This window comes from Orcinus orca, chromosome 1, assembly GCF_937001465.1.
Source record: "Orcinus orca chromosome 1, mOrcOrc1.1, whole genome shotgun sequence".
Taxonomy (NCBI): domain Eukaryota; kingdom Metazoa; phylum Chordata; class Mammalia; order Artiodactyla; family Delphinidae; genus Orcinus; species Orcinus orca.
The window spans coordinates 207,048,192-207,069,579 of record NC_064559.1 but is presented as its reverse complement, the minus strand read 5'-3'; the positions used below and the strand labels follow the sequence as shown (position 1 = coordinate 207,069,579).

At 43.4% G+C, this 21,388-nt stretch overlaps 1 protein-coding gene across 26 annotated transcripts in view; it reads left to right on the top strand.

The window, feature by feature from the left end:
• CAMTA1 (calmodulin binding transcription activator 1) overlaps nt 1-21,388 on the top strand; it is an 894,219-nt gene that overhangs the window by 865,235 nt on the left and 7,596 nt on the right. For 7 of the 26 annotated variants that reach the window (XM_049707714.1, XM_049707708.1, XM_049707690.1 and 4 more), the window contains 11 exons: nt 200-396; nt 1,099-1,177; nt 1,426-1,741; nt 2,170-2,693; nt 7,474-7,661; nt 8,154-8,400; nt 9,575-9,646; nt 11,384-11,404; nt 12,832-13,025; nt 13,813-13,887; nt 16,622-16,652. In XM_049707714.1, coding sequence (XP_049563671.1) covers nt 200-396; nt 1,099-1,177; nt 1,426-1,741; nt 2,170-2,693; nt 7,474-7,661; nt 8,154-8,400; nt 9,575-9,646; nt 11,384-11,404; nt 12,832-13,025; nt 13,813-13,887; nt 16,622-16,652 — 1,944 coding nt within the window. The remainder of the gene's footprint in view (nt 1-199; nt 397-1,098; nt 1,178-1,425; nt 1,742-2,169; nt 2,694-7,473; nt 7,662-8,153; nt 8,401-9,574; nt 9,647-11,383; nt 11,405-12,831; nt 13,026-13,812; nt 13,888-16,621; nt 16,653-21,388) is intronic. The other 19 variants (XM_004272346.4, XM_033432827.2, XM_049707693.1 and 16 more) reach the window with 9 other exon arrangements.

Here is a 21,388-nt window from a genome sequence, read left to right as displayed (position 1 = left end):
GTGCCCGGCTGCGGACATGTGCCGCTGAGCTGGATGCAGCACGTTCTGTTCTCCCTTTCGAGATGTCTTATTTTCAGCTTCATGCTTCCCGTTTTCCGCTGCAAATCATAACGCACTGGTTTCCCACCCCGGCATCCGAATGCTGACTTGGTACAGGGCCTTTGGTCCTCCGATCGGAACACGTGCCATTTCATTACAGTGCGCGTCTGGCCCCGGGACCCTGGGGAGCTGCTTTGAGAGCCGCGTGGTTGTCGTGTGCGAGAAGATGATGAGCCGGGCCTGCTGGGCAAAGTCCAAGCATCTGATCCACTCAAAGACTTTCCGTGGAATGACCCTCCTCCACCTGGCCGCAGCCCAGGGTTACGCCACCCTCATCCAGACCCTGATCAAATGGCGGTAAGGCTGGAGCCAGACGGACGCTGTCATCCTCACCCCTCAGCAGGCGTTCCTCTTAGGGTGTCCAGTGGTGGAGGGAAATCTGGCTATTCGGGGAGCGTGGTAGCCTGAGAGCAAAGGGCTCTCTCTGTGGACAGTTCCAAGAAGTTCTATGAACTTCTGCCTGAGAAGTCCTGAGTGAGATGCTGAACTAAACATTGGACGTTTGTTTTTTTTTTTATATAAATTTATTTATTTATTTTTGGCTGTATTGGGTCTTCGTTTCTGTGCGAGGGCTTTCTCTAGTTGTGGCAAGCGGGGGCCACTCTTCATCGCGGTGCGCAGGCCTCACACTGTCGCGGCCTCTCTCGTTGCGGAGCACAGGCTCCAGACGCGCAGGCTCAGTAGTTGTGGCTCATGGGCCCAGTTGCTCCACGGCATGTGGGATCTTCCCAGACCAGGGCTCGAACCCGTGTCCCCTGCATTGACAGGCAGATTCTCAACCGCTGCACCACCAGGGAAGCCCAACATTGGACTTTTTATTTCCCCTGGACCTCTGGCAAAACAGAGAGCCCAGAGCACCCTAGGGAGTCTGGGACTCTATTTCTTCACGCCAGGAATGTGAGACGCCCAGTTTGGTTTCATCTCTGTGGGTTTCATAACGTTCTGGTATTTTTTAACGTGGATTCATTGTGCAGTAATTTCTGGTGCTGTTCGTTCCAGCACGAAGCATGCAGATAGCATTGATTTGGAACTGGAGGTTGACCCCTTGAATGTGGACCACTTCTCCTGTACTCCTCTGGTAAGAAATGGGTTCATTTATTCCCCGAACTGTTTTTCTAGGCTGGCATAGGGATGTGCTTGGTTCTCTTTGTATTATCCCTCGTTGAACATACGACATGTATCAGAGCTACTTTGTAATGGTAACGTTTTATGGCCCCATTGAGATCGGTGCCAAGGACCAATTAGTCAATTGGCAGCAGTGGCAAAAGTCAAATATGTTTTTTAACTCGTATTGAGGAAGCTCTCTTTGTCTCTCTCTTTTTTCAGATGTGGGCATGTGCTCTCGGGCACTTAGAAGCAGCTGTCGTGCTGTACAAGTGGGACCGTCGGGCTATCTCTATTCCGGACTCTCTAGGAAGACTGCCTTTGGGAATTGCCAGGTCAAGGGGTCATGTGAAATTAGCAGAGTGTCTGGAGCACCTGCAGAGGGACGAGCAGGCTCAGCTTGGCCAGAACCCCAGAATCCACTGTCCTGCAAGTGAGGAACCCAGTGCAGAGAGCTGGATGACCCAGTGGCACAGCGAAACAATCCACTCCCCAGAAATACCCAAAGGAGTCACCGTCATTGCAAGTACCAATCCAGGTAAACATTTTAAAGGATTACATCTCAGAACTTGGCAGATTTCCCTTTTGCTTTCGTGCAGCTACCCTCAGAAAAGTCCATAGGATATTCATATACATTTAAGGGTTTGGGGTGTTTTTTTTTTTAGTGTTTCTAATTTTCCTTTTAGTTATTAGAATGCCTAGTGCTTCCCCCGGCCCATCCCACCCCAAAACTGCAGAAAGTAGGAAAAAAAAAAAAAATCTATGTTCGTGCAAGAAAGAACTACAGATTTTGGAGGAGGATTATCTGAATATAGTATATGCTGCTGGGGAATATTGAAATGTTAGGGACATGTCTTGAGTTCTGGCTTTGCACTTTGTGTCTCTCAGGCATAGAGAAAGTGTTAATTCTTTAGGATTCCTAATTGTATCGCCTGTCCTGACTATCCTTTCTACTGTACTTTTCAGAGCTGAGAAGACCTCGGTCTGAACCCTCTAATTACTACAGCAGTGAGAGCCACAAAGATTATCCAGCTCCCAAAAAGCATAAATTGAACCCTGAGTACTTCCAGGCAAGGCAGGAGAAGCTGCTTTCCACTGCACTGAGTCTGGAACAGCCAAATATCAGGAAGCAGAGCCCTAGTTCTAAGCAGTCTGTCCCCGAGACAATCAGCCCCAGTGAAGGAGTGAGGGACTACAGCCGGGAAATCTCCCCTCCCACTCCAGAGACTGCAGGATTCCAAGCCTCTGGATCTCAGCCGGTAGTAAAGTGGAATTCCAAAGATCTTTACATTGGTGTGTCTACAGTACAGGTGACTGGAAATCCGAAGGGGACCAGTGTAGGAAAGGATGCAACACCTTCACAGGTGCGTCCACGGGAACCAATGAGTGTCCTGATGATGGCTAACAGAGAGGTGGTGAACACAGAGCTGGGGTCCTACCGTGATAGTGCAGAAAGTGAGGAGTGCTCACAACCCATGGATGATATACAGGTGAGCGTGGGGAAGGTAAACCTGCAGAGGCTGGTCCATCCGTCCTAGCTTCCTTGATCTTTACTGCCAATTTCCAGAGGTCATGTCATTTTCTCACCGGCGAAGGGTTCGAAGTCTGGGCTTATATATAAGAATTTTGGCGTGTCTTCTTTACTTGGGCCACATTTTCACTTGTGAGTCAAGCATTGTGAACAGGGCCTAAATACCAGGGACCCAGATCTCAGTAGAGCCTTGTACTAGCTCCTCAAAACTCCTACAATAAGTCTTTTGCTTCCTCCTTGCATCCAGGGTGACTGATTTTGCTGTTTAAATACTAGAGTCACAGCCTGATAATGGCTAAAACAGGAGGCCTGTGGGTAGAATTTGAATGATGTACGTGATTTGATAAGCACAACAAGCATCTAGCCCCTGTAAAGGCATAGATCATCTGAGGCTCTCATGAGGTGCAGTGGAATATCCCTAAAGCTGATAATTGACTGCTTTTATGATAAATCCAGGATCCTTTTAGGGCATCACAGTTGTTATAGATTAAGAGAATACATACTGAAGTAAATTTGAGGTTAGGCTCTTAAACAAGCAAATTCCATTAATTAAAATATACTCTATGGGGAGGACAAAATGAGCATCCTCGGAACATGTGTCTGACTTCCTCTCTTTCCCTCTTCCCATCGATAGAATCCAAAACAAATATAAAAGGAGAAAACTCCCATAAGAAATTCACTAGGGCACCTGTGCCTGTAGAAATGATGGGGATCTCGTGTCCCAGACAGCATTCCTAGATAGGTCTGGTTGCTAAAACACTCCTGGTCATTGCACCCCAGGGGACCCTTCCTACCAGCCCCTACTGTTTAGCACAGGACAAGAATCATGCACGCTTACCAGTATGTTTCCATCCCTGGTGCGTGGTGGGCGCCGCACTACTGATCTACCAACCACTACAATTGTGGGGAGGCCTTCCCCAGGAAATCAAATAATATTTGAGATGAGGGGTTGGCACATTTTTTCTGGAAAGGGCCAAATAGTAAATATTTCAGGCTTTGTGGCCAATACAGACTTTGTCATGACTATTCAGTCTGCCTTTGTAGCACAAAAGCAGCCTTAGACAATATTAAACAAATGAGTGGGCCATGTGCCAATAAAACTTTATTTACACAAACAGTTAGCTAGCTGGATTTGACCTGCCATAGTTAAAGCCCTGTTTTAAACAATTTCTGATGGAGCCCATACTAGATATTAATTCTGAGCAATCTAGAACAACATTTATAAATATAAACATATAATAATAAATCACCAGACTATGAAAATCAGCAGCTTAAAAGAGGGGAACTAAGATGAGCGTCTAGAACAGTGCTGTCCACCAGAACTTTCTTTAGTGATGGAAACATTCTATGTCTGCCCTGTCCAATATGGTGGCCAGTGGCCATGTGTGGTACTGAGCATTGGAAATGTATTCAGTGCGAATCGGGAATTGAATTTCTAATTTTACTTAAGTTTAATTAATTTAAGTTTGAATAGCCATTGGATAGCACAGCTTTAGAGCAACTGGCCCTTACTGAAACAGTTGATGCAGGAAATAGAAAATAACCTAAAAAAAAAATCTACTTTATATTTTCACTGAAACTTCAGAGAATATTTTACTAATTTAAGACCACATACCTATGAAAAAAGCAGCAGTCTAAAGAAGCATTTTAGCCAAATGAAAAAATTAACAATTAAAATTAATGAAATAATTCAAGAAATGGCAAGCCAGAGTTCATGGAGGAGTGAACAGTAAAACCAGTAATACTGATATCTCTGAATAATTATTGATAGTGTGGTTGCACAATAAGCAATTCTTTAAATAAAAGAGGAATAATGTTTCAAAAAATAACCTAGAACTAAGATTCTAAATTGTTTTAACAAAACCAGGGAGGTAGGGAAAGGAAGGTAAAAGTGTATCAAAGCAGTTCCCCTGTCCAGGGAAAATCAAAGTTTGTTCCAATTATTATATTGATAGATATGTGTAGCCTGAAATATGCTTGTTAGAAATGTCAAGTTAATAGGTAGTGTTAAAACAGGCTACAGAATTTCTATGTCATTTAAGGGGGAAAAAAGAAAATTTGGCCCATTCAGGAAAAGTTCAGTAATGGTAATAAAGAAAAAAGCAACAACAGAAATAATACTCTATAACATAATATTATAGGAATATTTTCAAACATGACTTATTCCCACTTTGGAAACTGTTAATTCTATTAAAAGATTCTCAGATTGGGTTAAAAAAAAAAAGGAAGCAAAATATAATATATACTGCTTGTAAAAGAATTTAAATGAAATGAAACAGAAAGAATGAAAATGATGTGATAGGTAAAGATATAACACAAATGAAAAGAAAAAGAAAAAAGATAAAAAGTACAGGTAAGGCAAATAGTATATATATATATATATATATACACATATATAATTTGTCAAAACGATATGACTGTAATGAGCCATTATGCACCTAACAACATAGCTTCTAAATATTAAAGCAAGTAAAGATTGAAGAAATGTGGAACCGTAACTATAATCATAGTGTGAGACTAACACAATTGTTTCAAAATTTGTCAGCTCAAGTATGAAGAGGATATGAAAATATTGACAATACAATTAGAAAGTTTGACCATGTATATTTAATGTATGGTATATATATAATTATGTAGATGTATGAATACACCTAGTAAATATACATATCAGGGCTTCCCTGGTGGCGCAGTGGTTGAGAGTCCGCCTGCCGATGCAGGGGACACGGGTTCGTGCCCCGGTCCGGGAGGATCCCGCATGCCGCGGAGCGGCTGGGCCCGTGAGCCATGGCCGCTGAGCCTGCGCGTCCGGAGCCTGTGCTCCGCAACGGGAGAGGCCACAACGGTGAGAGGCCCGCGTACAGAAAAAGAAAAAAATATATATATATACACACATATACATATCAGTGTTCTTTTTAGATATCCAAGACCATTTATGAAAACTGCTTATATACTAGGACCCAAAGAGAATTTAAATAAAAACCCAACATCATTTGAATAAAAAACCTGAAAGTCATTTAAATTCCATTGCCTTTTGTAGCTATCACAATGAAAAATCAGGTACTTGGTATCTCAAAATGTTGCATTTATTATGATATTAAGGTGTTCTTACACTGACACGTGTTTATAAAATAGAGGGTTTGGGAGAGGAGTGACTACAGATAGTTATAACCTTCAGTCTCAAGAAATTCCACTTTTTAATACTTTCATGAAAAAAAAATCAAGGTAGGACTTACCTCCTCCTGTTTGACTCACAAACCAAGAGACCCAATATAAAAGGAAAAGAAAAGCTGTGATATTTTTTTCCTTAAATGTTTTCATTTTTATTCCTGTCACAATAATTCTTGTTCTTTGTTGAAAATTTAGAAAATTACCCAAGATAAGTGTTTTTAAGAGTTTTATTTAGGTGTAATTTACATACCATAAAATTCACTCACTTTAAGTGCCCAGTGTAATGAACTTCTGTGAATTTATACAGCTGTGCAATCATCGCGGTCCCATTTAGAACACTTCCATCACACCCCAAAAGTTCCCTGTGCCCCTTTGCAGTCACCCTCTGTTCCCATACCAGCCCTGGGCAACCACTGATCTGAGTTCTCTCCCCCAGAATTTTGCTTTTTCTAGAAATGTTGTATAAGTGGAATCATAACCTGCCATATTCTGTGTCTGGCTTCTTCCACTTAGCATAATGTTTTTCAGGCTCACGCATGGTGTAAGATAAGCATTTTGTCATTTTTGTATAGATCCTTTCAGAACATTTTCAATTCACTTAAAAACTTAAACTGCTATATTTCAACTTCCATTTTCAAGAGATGTGCAAGGAAACTTTTAAAAACAAGGTCATATCTCTGATTCTGACCAAATATATCTACTCCAGACTAGTTTTGAGGATTCCTAAATGTATCCATTAGGAATGTATTTTGGGTGCAGGTATCAGCAACCTAACTCCAGGGGTTTAATAAGAAAATGACTTATTTTTCTCACAGAAGTTCAGAGGTTCAGTTGCTCAATAATGCCATCCGGGACCAGGATTTTTTCTGGATTTTCTGTTCTTTTGCCTTTCGTCTTCGTGCTTGTTGCTTTATGGTTGTAATGTAGCTTCTGGAGCTCATCTGTAGTCAGAGCAGGAAGAGGAGGGGGAAAGGGCCAGGTGCATCGATACCTTTCATCAGGAAAGCAAAAGCTTTGCCCACAGCCCACCCAGCAGACTTCCGTGCAGGCTCCTGTCCAGAAGTGGGTCACGGATCCTCCCCTCCTTGGTGCACGGAAGGTGGGAAACCAAGAAGGGGATTAGGATAGTTGGCTCGTATCAGTCACGAGCTATCCCTTGGATGTTGGCTCGTTGCTGCTCTCTACAAAACTGGGGTTCTCTGGGCAAGGCACAATGGGGTGATGGTGGTCAGGTAACCAGTAGTGTCACTACAATAATATGACCAGGACTGCCCAGTCATAGCATCCTTAACTGGTTGATCCTAGCTGAGAGTGGAAAGTAGGCACAAGCCAGACGTTCTCGAAGACGTAAGGTTTGGGACCAAACTGTGATGTGGAGGTAATCAGATCTGGGATCTCAGCACGTTCAGGTGAATCGGAAAACCTTACGATGAGATGGGAGGGCACTGGACTGAGGTGTAAGCCCGCCCTCTCCCCTTTCTTTCTTTCCACGGTGGGGGGAGTGGGGGTAGGCCTGGATAACCTCTAAGGTGCCACCCTGACCTGAGTGTTCTGTGACCTCTGGGCCCCAGGTGAACATGATGACCTTGGCAGAGCACATCATCGAAGCCACCCCTGAGCGGATCAAGCAGGAGAACTTTGTGCCCACCGAGTCCCCGGCATTGGAGAGGACAGACGCGGCCACCATCAGCAGTACGATGAGCTGGCTGGCCGGTTACCTAGCTGACGCGGACCATCTGCCAAACGCCGCCCAGATCAGGTCAGTAGTGTTCGTGGGCCACTCCCCAGGGCGAGCTCCTGGGTTTACGTGGAGGCTCCGGAGGCCCACTGGATCGGAGGAGTTCCGTGTAATGAATGGCCTTGTCAAGGAAGGAAGGAAGCGTTAAGACGAGTTCCATTGCCTCTTCCAAGGCCCCCTCATGTCCTCACCTCTCCCGTGGTTTTTCTTCCCACGTCAGAGCGCAGGAGATAATGTATCCTGGTGTTCCCCCGCCAGTTCAACTGAAGTTTCACGATTGGATAGTGGACTCAATGGATTTAGTACTTAGCACAGTACTAAACTCATAACAGGTGCTCAGTGTGAAGTTACTGATCGAAGGACATTCAGAGTCTGCTTAGCAGCTCTCTGGACTGAGTGAAGGCATATCCCTCATGGTCCACAGTAGGTACCATCTTGTCTCGTTGACCAGCGTGCGATGCATCCTGCAAACCAATCACCAGCCTCTCTCCCCTGTGTCTCCTCTTGTTTCAGAAGTGCATATAACGAGCCTCTAACCCCTTCTTCTAATACCAGCCTGAGCCCTGTAGGCTCACCGGTCAGTGAAATAGCTTTCGAGAAACCCAGCCTTCCCTCCGCCGCAGACTGGTCTGAATTCCTGAGTGCGTCTACCAGTGAGAAGGTGGAGAATGAATTTGCTCAGCTGACTCTGTCTGATCACGAACAGAGAGAACTCTATGAAGCGGCCAGGCTTGTCCAGACAGCTTTCCGGAAGTACAAGGTAAAAGACAACAGAGTCCTGATGCGGTGACGCTCTTAAGGTCGGGAAAGTCAGAGTCGTTCAAACCAAAACATATGCTGTTTCTTTTTTTTTCTTCTGAATCAATAGAATTGTTATTTGACATTATTAATTAGGTCCCATGAGATTATTAATAATTGTCAGAAGCTTTAGTGAAGTAAAACTGACAAGTAGTGTGATGGTTGTCACCATCTGAACTGACTGTTGGTAATAATAATGGATATTTATTATCTAATTAATATAAAGTAAGTTGACACCTCTGCCGCAAGGAATTTATGACCTAGAGCAGGGGTTTCTAGCTGGAGGCCTGGTGACCGATTGTCCTAAAATTTTATGGTAAAGTGCATTTTTGGTGGGAGAGGGTCCAGAGCCTTCCACAGTTTCTCAGAGGAGTCTCTGACCTCCTTAAGAAGGTGTTACGAGCCATCGATCATTGATCCAAAAGTAGAGGACCCAGACTTCCCTGGTGGCACAGTGGTTAAGAATTCATCTGCCAATGCAGTGGACACGGGTTCGAGCCCTAGTCCGGGAAGATCCCACATGCCACGGAGCAACTAAGCCCGTGCGCCACAACTGCTGAGCCTGCACTCTACAGCCCGAGAGCCACAACTACGGAGCCTATATGCCACAACTACTGAAGCCCGTGCACCTAGAGCCTATGCTCTGCAGCAAGAGAAGCCACCGCAATGAGAAGCCCGTGCACCACAACAAAGAGTAGCCCCCGCTCGCCGCAACTAGAGAAAGCCCGAGCGCAGCAACAAAGACCCAATGCAGCCAAAAATAAATAAATAAATAAATAAAAACAAAAGTAGAGGACTTGGTGTTATCTTAGGAAAGACAGCAGAGAGCGGAAATTTATAAGGACAAATAGTGCAATACCTAATTCTTTAAATACTTTGAAAATGTATATTGTTTTAGGCCTCCTAACATCCAAATATGATGGTTCTATTTAGAAGCAGGAATAATCAGAGAGTTATTCTGTAAATTCATTTTTTTAATTTATCCTGATACTAACTTATCACTGCATTTTGGTAAACCTCTGGTCTCAGTTCTGAGAAAGTCAATTAAATGAGTCATGATTCCATTTAAGTCTTGGGAAAGTTGCATTCTTTATACTACATCATTATTTCTTTTCTTGCCTCACTTTCCCTTGAAGGGCCGACCCTTGCGGGAGCAGCAGGAAGTGGCAGCAGCTGTCATTCAGCGTTGTTACAGAAAATATAAACAGGTAAGCCAGCTTCTGGGTCGCCATGGGAACGTGCCTTATTCACACAGCATCCAAACAGGCCTGGGGGGGTCTGGTGTGTGATTTGGCAAAGAGCACGACATCCAGTGCCTGATCCAAAGACTGACTTTGAATTGCCTTGATTAAAAACCAAAGGGGGGCTTCCCTGGTGGCGCAGCGGTTGAGAGTCTGCCTGCCGATGCAGGGGACACGGGTTCGTGCCCCGGTCCGGGAGGATCCCACATGCCACGGAGTGGCTGGGCCCGTGAGCCATGGCCGCTGAGCCTGCGCGTCCGGAGCCTGTGCTCCGCAACGGGAGAGGCCACAACAGTAAGAGGCCAACGTACCGCAAAAAAAAAAAAAAGAAAAACCAAAGGGAAATGTTCCAGAAGGGAAAAAAACAAAAACAAGCAAACAAAAAGCCACCTGCAACTAATGCCGCAAAATAATTTTTGTTCAGATCGTTGGCCTCTTAGTGGTCTCACCTGCCTGCAGCGTTGGTCTGATACAGAGGAAGTTATTTGTGTCTGAAATAAGGCTCTGTGTCTCCGTCATTTTCCCTATAAACTATTTAGTAATTAAAGAACTCAAGGGAATTTAATATGGTGATTGGAGTAGGTAAATACTAATTGTTATCGTTGACCTTGAATTATATACATTACATAATCCTTAGTGGTTTTTCCTTTTGGCTTCTTCTTATCCGATTTAAAATGAAGAATTGTAAAAATCTGAAGAAGCCCAGAATATCTTAAACCGTTTTGTATTCCAGACTGTTTTGTATTCCTTAGTTAAGTGTTGCAGGAAGAGTATCTGAGTTACTCTTTCGTGCAGTATTGCTATTTCTGAAACTACCTGCAGGGTCATGTAGCTCCCATCAATGGGGAAGAGAGCACCTAGCACGTCCTGGATCTTTTATGCTCATCATCTCATTTTCTCCTTACAAAAGTATCTGAAGTAAACAGTTTTATTTCCATTTTGCAGATGAAGAAGCTGAGGCTCAGAGAGATTAAGTAAATATTAGACCTTTCTAACCACCTAGGTGGTGATAAAAATGTTAAAAATTGCCGAATTGAGTTCTGACCGGTTCATACAATAAAACTCGGTCCTGTCAGTAGATTCTAGAACCTTTTATTAGGTTGTGCTTTCGGTAGGTCTTACATTTTTGTTTAAGGAATGTATACCAGCCACACAGAAATCCAGGATTCTGTTCTCTTGTTATTTCTAGCATTTGTCTGATTCAGGTTGCCATGTTCTCAAGTTTCTTTAGGATTAAGCTCTAACGGTGAGGGGCGGGGAACCTCTTTAGCTTATGGCCGATTGAGTTCGTGATCCCAGGAAATGAAGGTTTATTGTGTAAACGCTGACACCACAGTCCCTGTAGCCCCGCAGCAGGGAACCATCCTGGCTTGCTGTTAGCCCGAGCAATACTCAGAATCAAGTTTCAAGTCTGTGATTTCAGCAGGTATTAATTCCAAAACGTGAGTTTGGTTTTTTTTCCAATCCCCTCCCAAAGAAGTGTTGGCTACAACCAGAAAGTCGGAAGGCATTTAAAAAAAAATACTGACAAATATAAGACAAGTATTTTGGAAGATGGAAGGCATGAAGATAGCCAGGTTGCCTTTTTTCCTTTTTTTTTTTTTTTTTTTCGGTTGGGAGTTTCATTGGTTCTGGTTCTGGTTTTTCATTTCCTTCTATTCGGCAATCTAACATTAATCTTGTATTTTCTGTTTCTCCCCCAAGCTGACATGGATAGCCTTGAAGGTAATGATACACCCAAGTCCTCTCACAAACCATTCCACCAGAGTCACACACTTCACACCCATCACCAGCTACAAGAAGGGGCCATTAAGATGGCACGGTCATTCCGTAGGCATACCCCCCTCGCCCGGCCACCTCACCACAGCACATCTATCCTCTGGGGACCACGTGGTGATGCCGTCGCAGTGGGTTTCAGCAGTAACAGTCATTGGACATTTTCTTGGCCAGTGTCCATCTAAACAATCCGTCCAGAACAATTGCCGTGAACCCTGTGAGCCACTGAAGATGTTTCCCTTTTTCCCATCGTGCTTCACCGTGGCCCGGGAGGTTCTGACTATGCAGAGCGCACGGGTCAAGGCGATGGAGACGCTGTAGGATGCAGCGTCCTTGTCTTAAAAGACTTTTGGCCAAATGAAAATGTCAGGCGGGTCAGATAAGACTAAACAGGACTCTTGCAGAAGGGCCCCGTGTCTGTTTCCTTTCCTCACTCCACCTCGTACATGCAGAGAGATACTTAGGCACAGGGATTTTCTGAGGAATACTTGTCCCTCTGATGGTAAGTCGCCTTCTTGTGAGCAAAGCGCTTCTCTGTGACTTCCTGTCCCCAGACCTGTAGTCTGTGTCGTTAGCAATCTGGACATAGTCTTTTTTTTAAATCTGGAGAGCTCTGCATTTTTCCTGCCTGGACTCTGATAGGGAAGAGGACCCATCCTCCCCGCCCCGTGCCTTCATGCCTCACTTTCCATCTCTGCGGCAAGCTGGTCGGAGGGTGCTGGGCCCGGCTCCCAAGCCGTCCCCGGCTCCGGGGCCGCTTTCCAAGTTTCATGGCTTCACCCCACTGTCGGTCTTACGAGCATTAATCTTTCGCAGGTTAAAATGGCTTAAAGGTGTCAGCGTTTCATGATAAGCCTTGTATTTGGGACCTTGTAACTCAGAAATTTGTCGAGGGGAATGCTAGTTAGAAATCAGATGCTGACTGCCAAGTAGATTTGTGTTTGGCAGGAATTGGGAGGCAGCCAATTAAAAATGGGAGGTTAATTTAAAATGTTTCCAAATTGGATAGGAAATATCCGTCTTCAGCATTTCAAGTTTTACCTCCTAAATAATACTTTTTCGATTCCTAAATGTCTCAGTTTATTGCCATTAAAACTTTTTTCCAAAAAGGGCAAACAATTTTGATATTTGGGGGGAAAAAACCCACATTTAAATCAATGCATTGTCTGAAGGAAACCCTTAAAGTAACATTTTGCATTTTGGAAAGGTAGGTGAAAAGATGCCTAGTTTGCCTCTTTAATGATGCACCCCCAGAGAATATGAAAAGAAAGGGAAAAGTTTTCCTTCTTGCCGTCCCCACCTGGTGGGCTCAGAGGACACCCAGGCCTGCGTGGCCCCCCTTGTTACTGCTGTGCTTCTTCTTGTTCCCCCTGCAGTATGCACTTTATAAAAAGATGACACAGGCTGCCATCCTGATCCAGAGCAAATTCCGAAGTTACTACGAACAAAAAAAATTTCAGCAGAGCCGGCGTGCTGCTGTGCTGATCCAGAAGTTTTACCGGAGTTATAAAAAGTGTGGCAGGAGACGGCAGGCTCGGCGGACGGCAGTCATCGTACAGCAGAAACTCAGGTGGGTCAAGATTCGTGGCGGCCAAGAGAACCCCAACTGAGTCCAAAGAACTGCCCCTTGTTGACACGCAGGCCTGTACAAGGAGTAAAGCATCTTGCAGCTCTTTTCTTCCCGGACCAGTCTAGATGTCACGTGTTCGTAGAGTTACACCTGTCCTCTTTGCTTGTTTTTGTCTATTTAGCGTCTCCTTTCTCTCTCCCCACCCCCCATCCAATCATTTTGATGCCACCACCCAGTTTCACCTCGTATCAGAGTCTGGCTGGACCACAGTTCCTACTCAGAAAGGTGGCACTGTAATATAGCCGTCTAAATTGTAGCGCTTCTACACCTAAGACCTTGGGAGAGTAAGTAGTACTAAGCCACTCCATTTTGAAGAGTGTGATAAAAACTTCTAGCACCGGAAAATACACTGACGAAAGAAGTTTAGAAAATAATAGCCCAAAGAGAGCAGCAAACACAGGCGAATCAATTTCTAAACCGAGAAAGTCTGTCTAATGCCTTTTTGAACAAACGAGCTTATAAAGACTTGGGGCAGAACAGTTACAGGACATCTTATCTTTAGTCTTTTTATTATCTCCCTCCAAGTAGGTGAAAGTGTCTGTAGTCCCCTCCTTCCTTCTCCCCCAGTGATGCCCAGACTCAGAACCATAAAATAGGCTTGTGCTGTTGGATTTGCCACATGAGCTGTTTGGTTAAGAGTTTTCTCTCGCTGCTGACCTGCTTTCAACTTTCGCACATGAGGCTTTACAGCTTCTCGTGACAGTAATTCATATTCTGGCTTTTTCAGGAGCAGTTTGCTAACCAAAAAGCAGGACCAGGCTGCTCGAAAAATAATGAGGTTTCTACGCCGCTGTCGCCACAGGTACATTAACCCTCATCCCGACATGTTCCTCGTCGAGAATAATAAAACCACCCTCATCGCCTTACCCACTCATGAACTCCTTGGTGAAGCTAATCCCCCACAAATAATCAGGGTACACGTCCCAAATGATGCTAGGATAACAGAACTCTTTAACTAGGGACTGAGTTGCTGCCATAAGAATACCGGTCGCTGTTCCAGACAATGCTGTGTAGAGATTGAACCACGGAGATCATGCCAGTGTTTTTGTTTTAATTTGGGTGCGAGGACAACTTAGGCAGACTGGCTTTTCATTCCAGATTTTTCTTTAGCAGTGTGTTCTTCACTCTAAACCCTTACTGTGCTAACGTGTGCCCAAACAGAAAAGACACAGAGTTTCTATTCTGAAGGAAAGGTTGAGACACCACTAATGCCATCCAAATTTTCTGATGTAGAATTTCCACTAAATAGTTGGTGCCCTCTACTGGCCGTGTCAGAGCTAACACCCTCCATCAAGTGATCAATTCCAGCTAGTCTGTGATGAGAAACAGGAGAGGTGGTCAGAATGAAACTGGGCAGGGCAGGAAACACAGCCGAGACAGAGGCGCATTTCCAACTAGAAGTGGGCTCCGGTGACCCCAGCATCTTCCTGCAGAGCTACGCCAGGGGAGTTTCTCTTTGTTCTCCTGAGTTTGGGATGCCTTGGTGAAGACGAGGTCCTTAACTCAGATTTTGGGGGCTGGTGAACCGTGTTTTTCTTTTCTTTGCTTGGGTTAATATTCCGGCCTGACCTCTGTGACATTGGCCGACTGAGCTGTGATAAGATGGCTCTCCACGTAGTTTTGTCGCTTCTCTGTGCATCGGGAGCGATGCAGTTTACAGACCCAAACTTGAAAGCAAGCTCTTTAATGTCTGATTTCCTCTTTCCTGTTTAATTGTACCCAAAGCCCGAGTGTCCAGGTGCAGTTTGATTCTCAGAGGTTTCACTTTAGGTTTTTTCCCCCTCAAACTGTCTACTTGCTAACTTTGACAGTATTCTAACTTTGAGACTTACTAGGGGTTAACTGGCTACTTGTGTGCACTTTTACTTAAATTAACAAAATAATTCGTTTACATGACCATGGAAGGGAATGTGGACAGAACCACACATGCACAGTGATAAAAACTTTTAAAGGAACATTTTTTAGGTTATATACGGTGTTCTCTAGCTAGAATGCTGCCAGGGCAGCTCCTGCACATTTACCGTATTCCTCCGCAGAGCGTTTGCTCTCCACCACGCAGTGATGGGGTTTTCCCCGTGACGCTAAGCAATGAGGTGCCCATATCAATACTCTGAAATAGCAAGTCTTGTTAGGAAATGCATATCAGAATATGCGACATGGCCAGGACGTAATGAAATGAATCCTCCAGGCCTTACCAAAGTCAGTCTCTGTTTCCTTATTATTTACTCATACCTTTGACTTAGCCGTAGGGGACTTGCAGCCAAATAGAGGAGTTGATTTTCTCCCTTTGGTGAAAATATCAAGGCCTTACCTGGACCCTTTGCCATATATTCTCACACGTGCTCACACTCTTCTCCCCTTTTCCTCTTCCTCCTGCAAAACAAAAAACCCAGGAGGATTCAATCCAGCACTGCTGAGTCTGTGATTAACACTTTCCTAGCAGGTTTTATCTTCGAGGAAATCGCCTCCACGTGGCTCTTCCTTAAGCCCCGTCAAACAAATGTTCACAAGTTAAATTCTCCTTGGTTCTTCTGGTCTTATCCTCAAACTTTGAAAATATGTATAGGTAATGCCACCTTGGTCATTGTGAGCAAAACTACAGAAAGTCCCATGTTCATTTTCTTCTTTTTTTTTTTTTTTTTTTGCCAAAGCCTACCATGTTTACATTTGGTGAACTGAGTGAATTGAGAGGGTAAGATATTTAAGCAAAACATAAACGCCTGAAAGGCTGCTTCCCACAGGAGGCTGAATGAAGGAATCGTCTCACTCATGTTTTTAGAGTTCTCCTTTTGTAAACAAGTAGAAAAGCATTTCATGAGGATTTTGCCTTTCTTTGGTCCGTATTTTAACCAGTAATATCCTCATGAAGCTAATAAGTTGTTTTATGAAGAGAGCATCAGATTATGGATCTGAATTTCTGTTCATTATTTGGGATTAAACAATGACCCCTACTGGCTCTTTACTTGCCCTTTGAAATTCCAGATGCTAGAAAAATGTGCAGGCAAATTGGAATAAAACCTTTGTCTACTGACTGTGTAAGGTCACTATTCACTTTCCATTCCCATATATTCAATGAAGGAACCTGAAGAAATCCTGAAAAATCTATCCTGGAAGTTTGAACTCATTTTCCCTAGAATGAGTGTCACCCTGTTGCCATTCTGGGTTATTGAATATTATTTTAAGAGAAACTGTCATCTGTGTTGTCCCCTAGAAGCATTAAAATAGGAAACCTCATATGACACCCTCTCAGAAAAGGTAGGTAGGAAGTGGCTTCAGGAATCAATAAGAAGTGTCCCATTTCCTTAAGGATTTTGCTCAGTCATGGACCCCAACATTTTTAGACTGAAAAATAAATTGGTGAATTTCCTACCTGCTCATTTCACATATCCCACCACCACTCTCCTTTTCTTTTTTTCCAAAAACAACCAAAAAAGGAAACCTTTATAGTCTTTTTTGTTGAAATAAAGCTATTTATAAGATTTCTGTTGTGACCCTCACATGCTAATAGCTCTTTGGTGTTGTTTTACTGTCCAAAGCCCCCTGGTGGACCATAGGCTGTACAAAAGGGTGAGTTTAGCTGCCTGCTAGCCAGTTTCTCTTTATCTTCCATTTTCAATATTTTGCTTTTTGCTTGCTTGCATGGGGCTGCAGTCTAGGTATGCCCGTAAAGTTTCACATCCATTTCGAATGAAATAAGATAAAAACTAACCCTGATTACTAACACTGCTACTTTATACAACAGGAAAACAGTCACATACAACCATAGACATACAAATGCATGAGCAAGTGAAAGGGAGGGCCTTCTGAAGCCACCGCAGGGCATGCGTAGCACTTGGTGGGAGAAGCCTTCAGTGTAAAGAAAAACAGTGGCTGGTGGGACAAGTTTAAATCTCAACAAGCCTGCACTAGAACAAAGCCTTAAGCAAGTGGTTATTTGCGATGAAAATAATCTGCCACGTGAAATTCGACTACTGCCGTGTCAAAATTTCTAAAGGAAAAAGGCTCACTAGGCAATACTGTTGTTTTTCTTTTAACTCATCTATTTCTTGTTTAGAGGTACATAGTTTCATTTTCTAACTCTCCCTTTCCCTGGTGCCGTGAGGTAAGTCAGTACCCAGAGCTGCCCTTTCTGAACCAACTCAGGACATTCATGATCCAATAGGGAACAAACCTGACTTCCAGCATTTAATGACAGCGCTGAAGAAAGACAGGGTGGTGTGAAGTGTCCGAAATCTGTATATTCTATATTGCAGTCAAGAGTGGATGTTCCGAGAGAATTTGTGTTTTAAAGAAATGATAGTGAGTGAGCATTCAACGGACACTATGAGTGTTCGTGAGATTTTAGAATGTGATGCTGATTTCTAAGTATGAAGACGTGACTGTAACACATCTTAAGTTATAATAAACGGTTTACTGGCAGAAAACTGGTTTTTAAAAGCCAGGAATTGAATTCACCAAAATCACACTTGAATTTAGATTAACTTGACAACTTTTGTCTTAAGAGAAGATGCATTTAAAATCTAACGTGACAAAATATAACATGGCGGTTAGCTCTATCAACTCAGCTCCATCCAACACCCTCCCTTCTTACCTTACACTCATACTGTATTTAGTCATTTGCAAGATTTCAGAGAAAAGATCGTGCTTCAGAAAAAAATCTCAAACTTCTAATGTCTCTGGAGAGATCATTTCCCGTATCACTACATTTATGTTGACGGTAATATTTATTCACTATATTTTAAGCCAAGTGTCCAAAAACATTTCCTTAAAAGGCCAGATAATAAATGTCCGTTGCAATATAGTAGTTCCCCCTCATCCATGGGGGATACGTTCCAAGACCCCCAGCAGATACCTGAAGCCGTGGCTAGTACCGAGTGCTATGTATGTGTGTACATACACACTGTGTTTCTCCTGTACTAACAGGCAGGTGGCGTATACAGTGTGGATGCGCTGGACAAAGGGATGAGTCACGTCCCAGGCAGGACAGAGTGGAGCAGTGCGAGATTTCCCCGTGCTACTCAGAACAGCACACAACTTAAAGCTCATGAATTATTTATTTCTGGAATTTTTCATTTACTGTTTTCAGACCGCGGTTGACCAATGGGGTAGCTGAAACCTTGAAAGCAAAACCATGGATAAGGGGGAACCACTGTACTTAGTTCTACCCCTGAAACATGAAAACAGCCACAGACGATCCAAAAATGAATGGTTGTGACTGTGTTCTAATAAACTGTATTTATACACAGACCTGCATTGGGCTGGATTTGGTCCATGGGCTGTAGTTTGCCAACCTGGGGTGATAGGAGAATTGAGTTTTTGTGAGTTTTTCCTAAATCAAAACCTTATCCCTGTAAAAGGTCTGAAGCCTCACCTACTGAAAACCATGGATAGTCACTGAAGGAGAAATTTGTTAAAAAAATAATAATAAAGCAGCTACTTGCCTTTGTGAATTTAACTAGTCAGACCTCTCTAGAATAAGGCAGTTGCTTACAATTAAAATAGTTCAGGTCCCATGTAGTGGTGCTGGCTCAGTGATGTCTGTGTTTGAAATATAAGAGAAAAGGGGGACACAAATGTCCATTTTTCTAGTCCCTCTCTCTCTCTGCATACATAGATAATATCTCTTTCCATTAGAAAAAAACCTCCCAGAGAACAGATGCATGCCCTAGTATTCAATTTAACTATAAGCTGTAGTGTCTTGCATGTTATATGCAATTTATATCGTCCGCTGCAAGGATCCAACATTTTAGTAAAAGTGGCTGCTTATGCATTTTTGAAGCCTGTTAGGTTCTCGCATGTTAATGATCATTTTCAAGAGTACATTTTCTAAAAGTGCTCTTCCATGCCAACCAGAGTCCCCACCTTAACTTCCTGAATGCTCGCTGCATTCCGCTGTGAGTTCCTAAAACTCCTCCTCATGCGTGGAAAGTTGGAATTTCATAACATCCTCTATGCCACTCAGTCTTAGGGGGTTTGAGAGAGAGGAACTCAGAAGCTTTCAGGTTTCTTCCAGCGTGGTCATTGTTCTCTAACGTATGAATTGAGGAATAGCTTAGCTGTGTCTTGTCTAATTCCCAGTAGGATCTCTCGTCCATCGGAGAAGTCATGATGGTCCTCCAAGAGTCCCCAAGTTGAAGTTACTCTTGGGAGGCAGGACATTCTCTGAGGAGGATTTATATTCCTGGAATTTGTGTCAAAGAAGCTAATATACTTACCAGTGTATAAAGTATACCATATTTAAGACATTTAAGGTTTACATATCCGAAGATAATATTTGAAAAATGAAGAACTACATTTTATGGTACAGTACGTGTAACATACGATTTGACCCCAACTTTTAAGTTAATGAAGCAGCAGGATGTCTAAAAAGGGAGGTGACGTCAATTATCAGAATTAGGGTCCAGCTGGCTAACTCCAGCAGCAGAGCAATCAGAAAATACCAATGTGTCTTCAAATTTTCAGCCTCAGGGAAAGCTAAGAAAAAGCCCCCAATGGTCCTCACCGAAGCCAGCTCATTTTCACTCGGTCACTCCTCCAGACTTGGCCCCTAATTTACCCAGTAACTTAAAATGAAGTCATCCAGTTCCTAATACCGTCAAAGGGATTTGTTTTGTCTTGGACACAATAACTTGTCAAGAGAAAACATTATACACAGAGAGATGTTTGAATCAACAGTTTTAATTATTTTTCTTAGTTCACTTAGGTGTTATACTAGTTCAGCAAATGACTGAAGGATTTCTAAGGTTGAAGAAATATTTAAGTGCTCTGGCTGAGAATACTATATTCCAGTTGGATTTTGAATATCTTGAACAGGGTGTTATTCAGTGTTGCAGCAGAAAACCAAGATGCCTCAGGTGTAAAGGAAATAGTAAAGAGCTGAATTATATAACAGGTTTGTCCTCAAGGTATTGAGACTAGAAAGGACAATGCCTTAGACAAATTTCTTCTTTCCCTAGTGAGATCAGATTTCTGTGAGAGGGCTTTATAACCTAAAACAGTCCCTGCAGGTATTGTAAACAGTAAGACTCCTGGTATTGAAATAACCGATCTCTTGAAAATTGCTGGCCTAGTTACCCATGTTCAATAAAGGTGGGTGAAGCCATCCAACTGGAATAAAAAGAGCCCTGATTGGAGGAAGAAGAGATAACACTCTCTGGGCACCAATTTTTAAACAACAGCTTTTCTCTCTATTTGACAACTGGGTTTCCAAACACTTAACCGGGCCAGATGCTGCTAGTTATCTTGGTAAGTAGCGTGGACAGCACTGATTCTTGAGAGCAGCCCTGCAAAATATCTTCAGTGGGTCACTAGCAAGTTCTGCGGGTCACACTTAGACTTTTTGTGTTGTTCTCTACACGTTGGTCCAAGGGGCAGTTCTCTAACGATGCCTGCAAGTGAACTGTTTGAGAAAAGTAACAGTGCTCTGTCAACAGCTTGGATGTCACACTTCCCTAGTTAAATTTGACGTGAGGTGTGGTTTCCAAGTGGCCCAGTCTGCTCGGTAAGGAGTAAGCGATGAAGGTGGGGTGCGTCATCTAATTTAAATCTCCAAAGTAATTCTGTCTTACTTGCCTCTTTTAGGAAACGAATCTTTGGGGAACACAGTGGCGTGTGTTACATTGCAGACAACATGCTCTGTGTCATTCTTATTGGGCCTCTCTGTCTTTTTTGTTTTGCAATCCAAATGAGATTTCTGGAAAATGGCAAGACCTCTCTTTTCCTAAACCCCCCCCACGAGCTATTGCAGCTCTCAGAGCAACAGGTAACTAAGCAGAGAGCCGCATCTGGCTGCCCTGTATATTTCTGACGTCCAGCATTGCGAGAATATACCTGCCAAAGTCCACTGGCTCATGACACATTTCCCTGGCTGAGCATTACTGAGTAGATGTTAACGAAGCCGCTTTGCCTAATGCTTTACCCATGGAGCCATTGTTCGCTACGAGTCTCTGAAGCAGGCCTCCTTCATTTATCCATAAACGATCATGGGACGTCTGATGGAAAGAAACCCCGTGGGCTTCTGCTGGCTTTCAGTGCTGTTGCTTACCACATCACTTCAGTACATTACAATGCAACATGGTTTGGGTTTGGGTTTGGGCTGAGACTGCAACAATATCCGAAAGATTATTTTCAGCCTATAGAATGCTTGGGGGAAATCCTGGGCTTGTCTTCAGTTTTAACAGTTGGATGGTCACAGGTCCAAGTCTTGCTATTCTAATTACCGTGATTCAAGCCAGGAACACGAGTACCATTTTCGAAGTTACTGATGCACAGTTCAGAAACGTGGTCCTGGCAGCTCTCCTTAT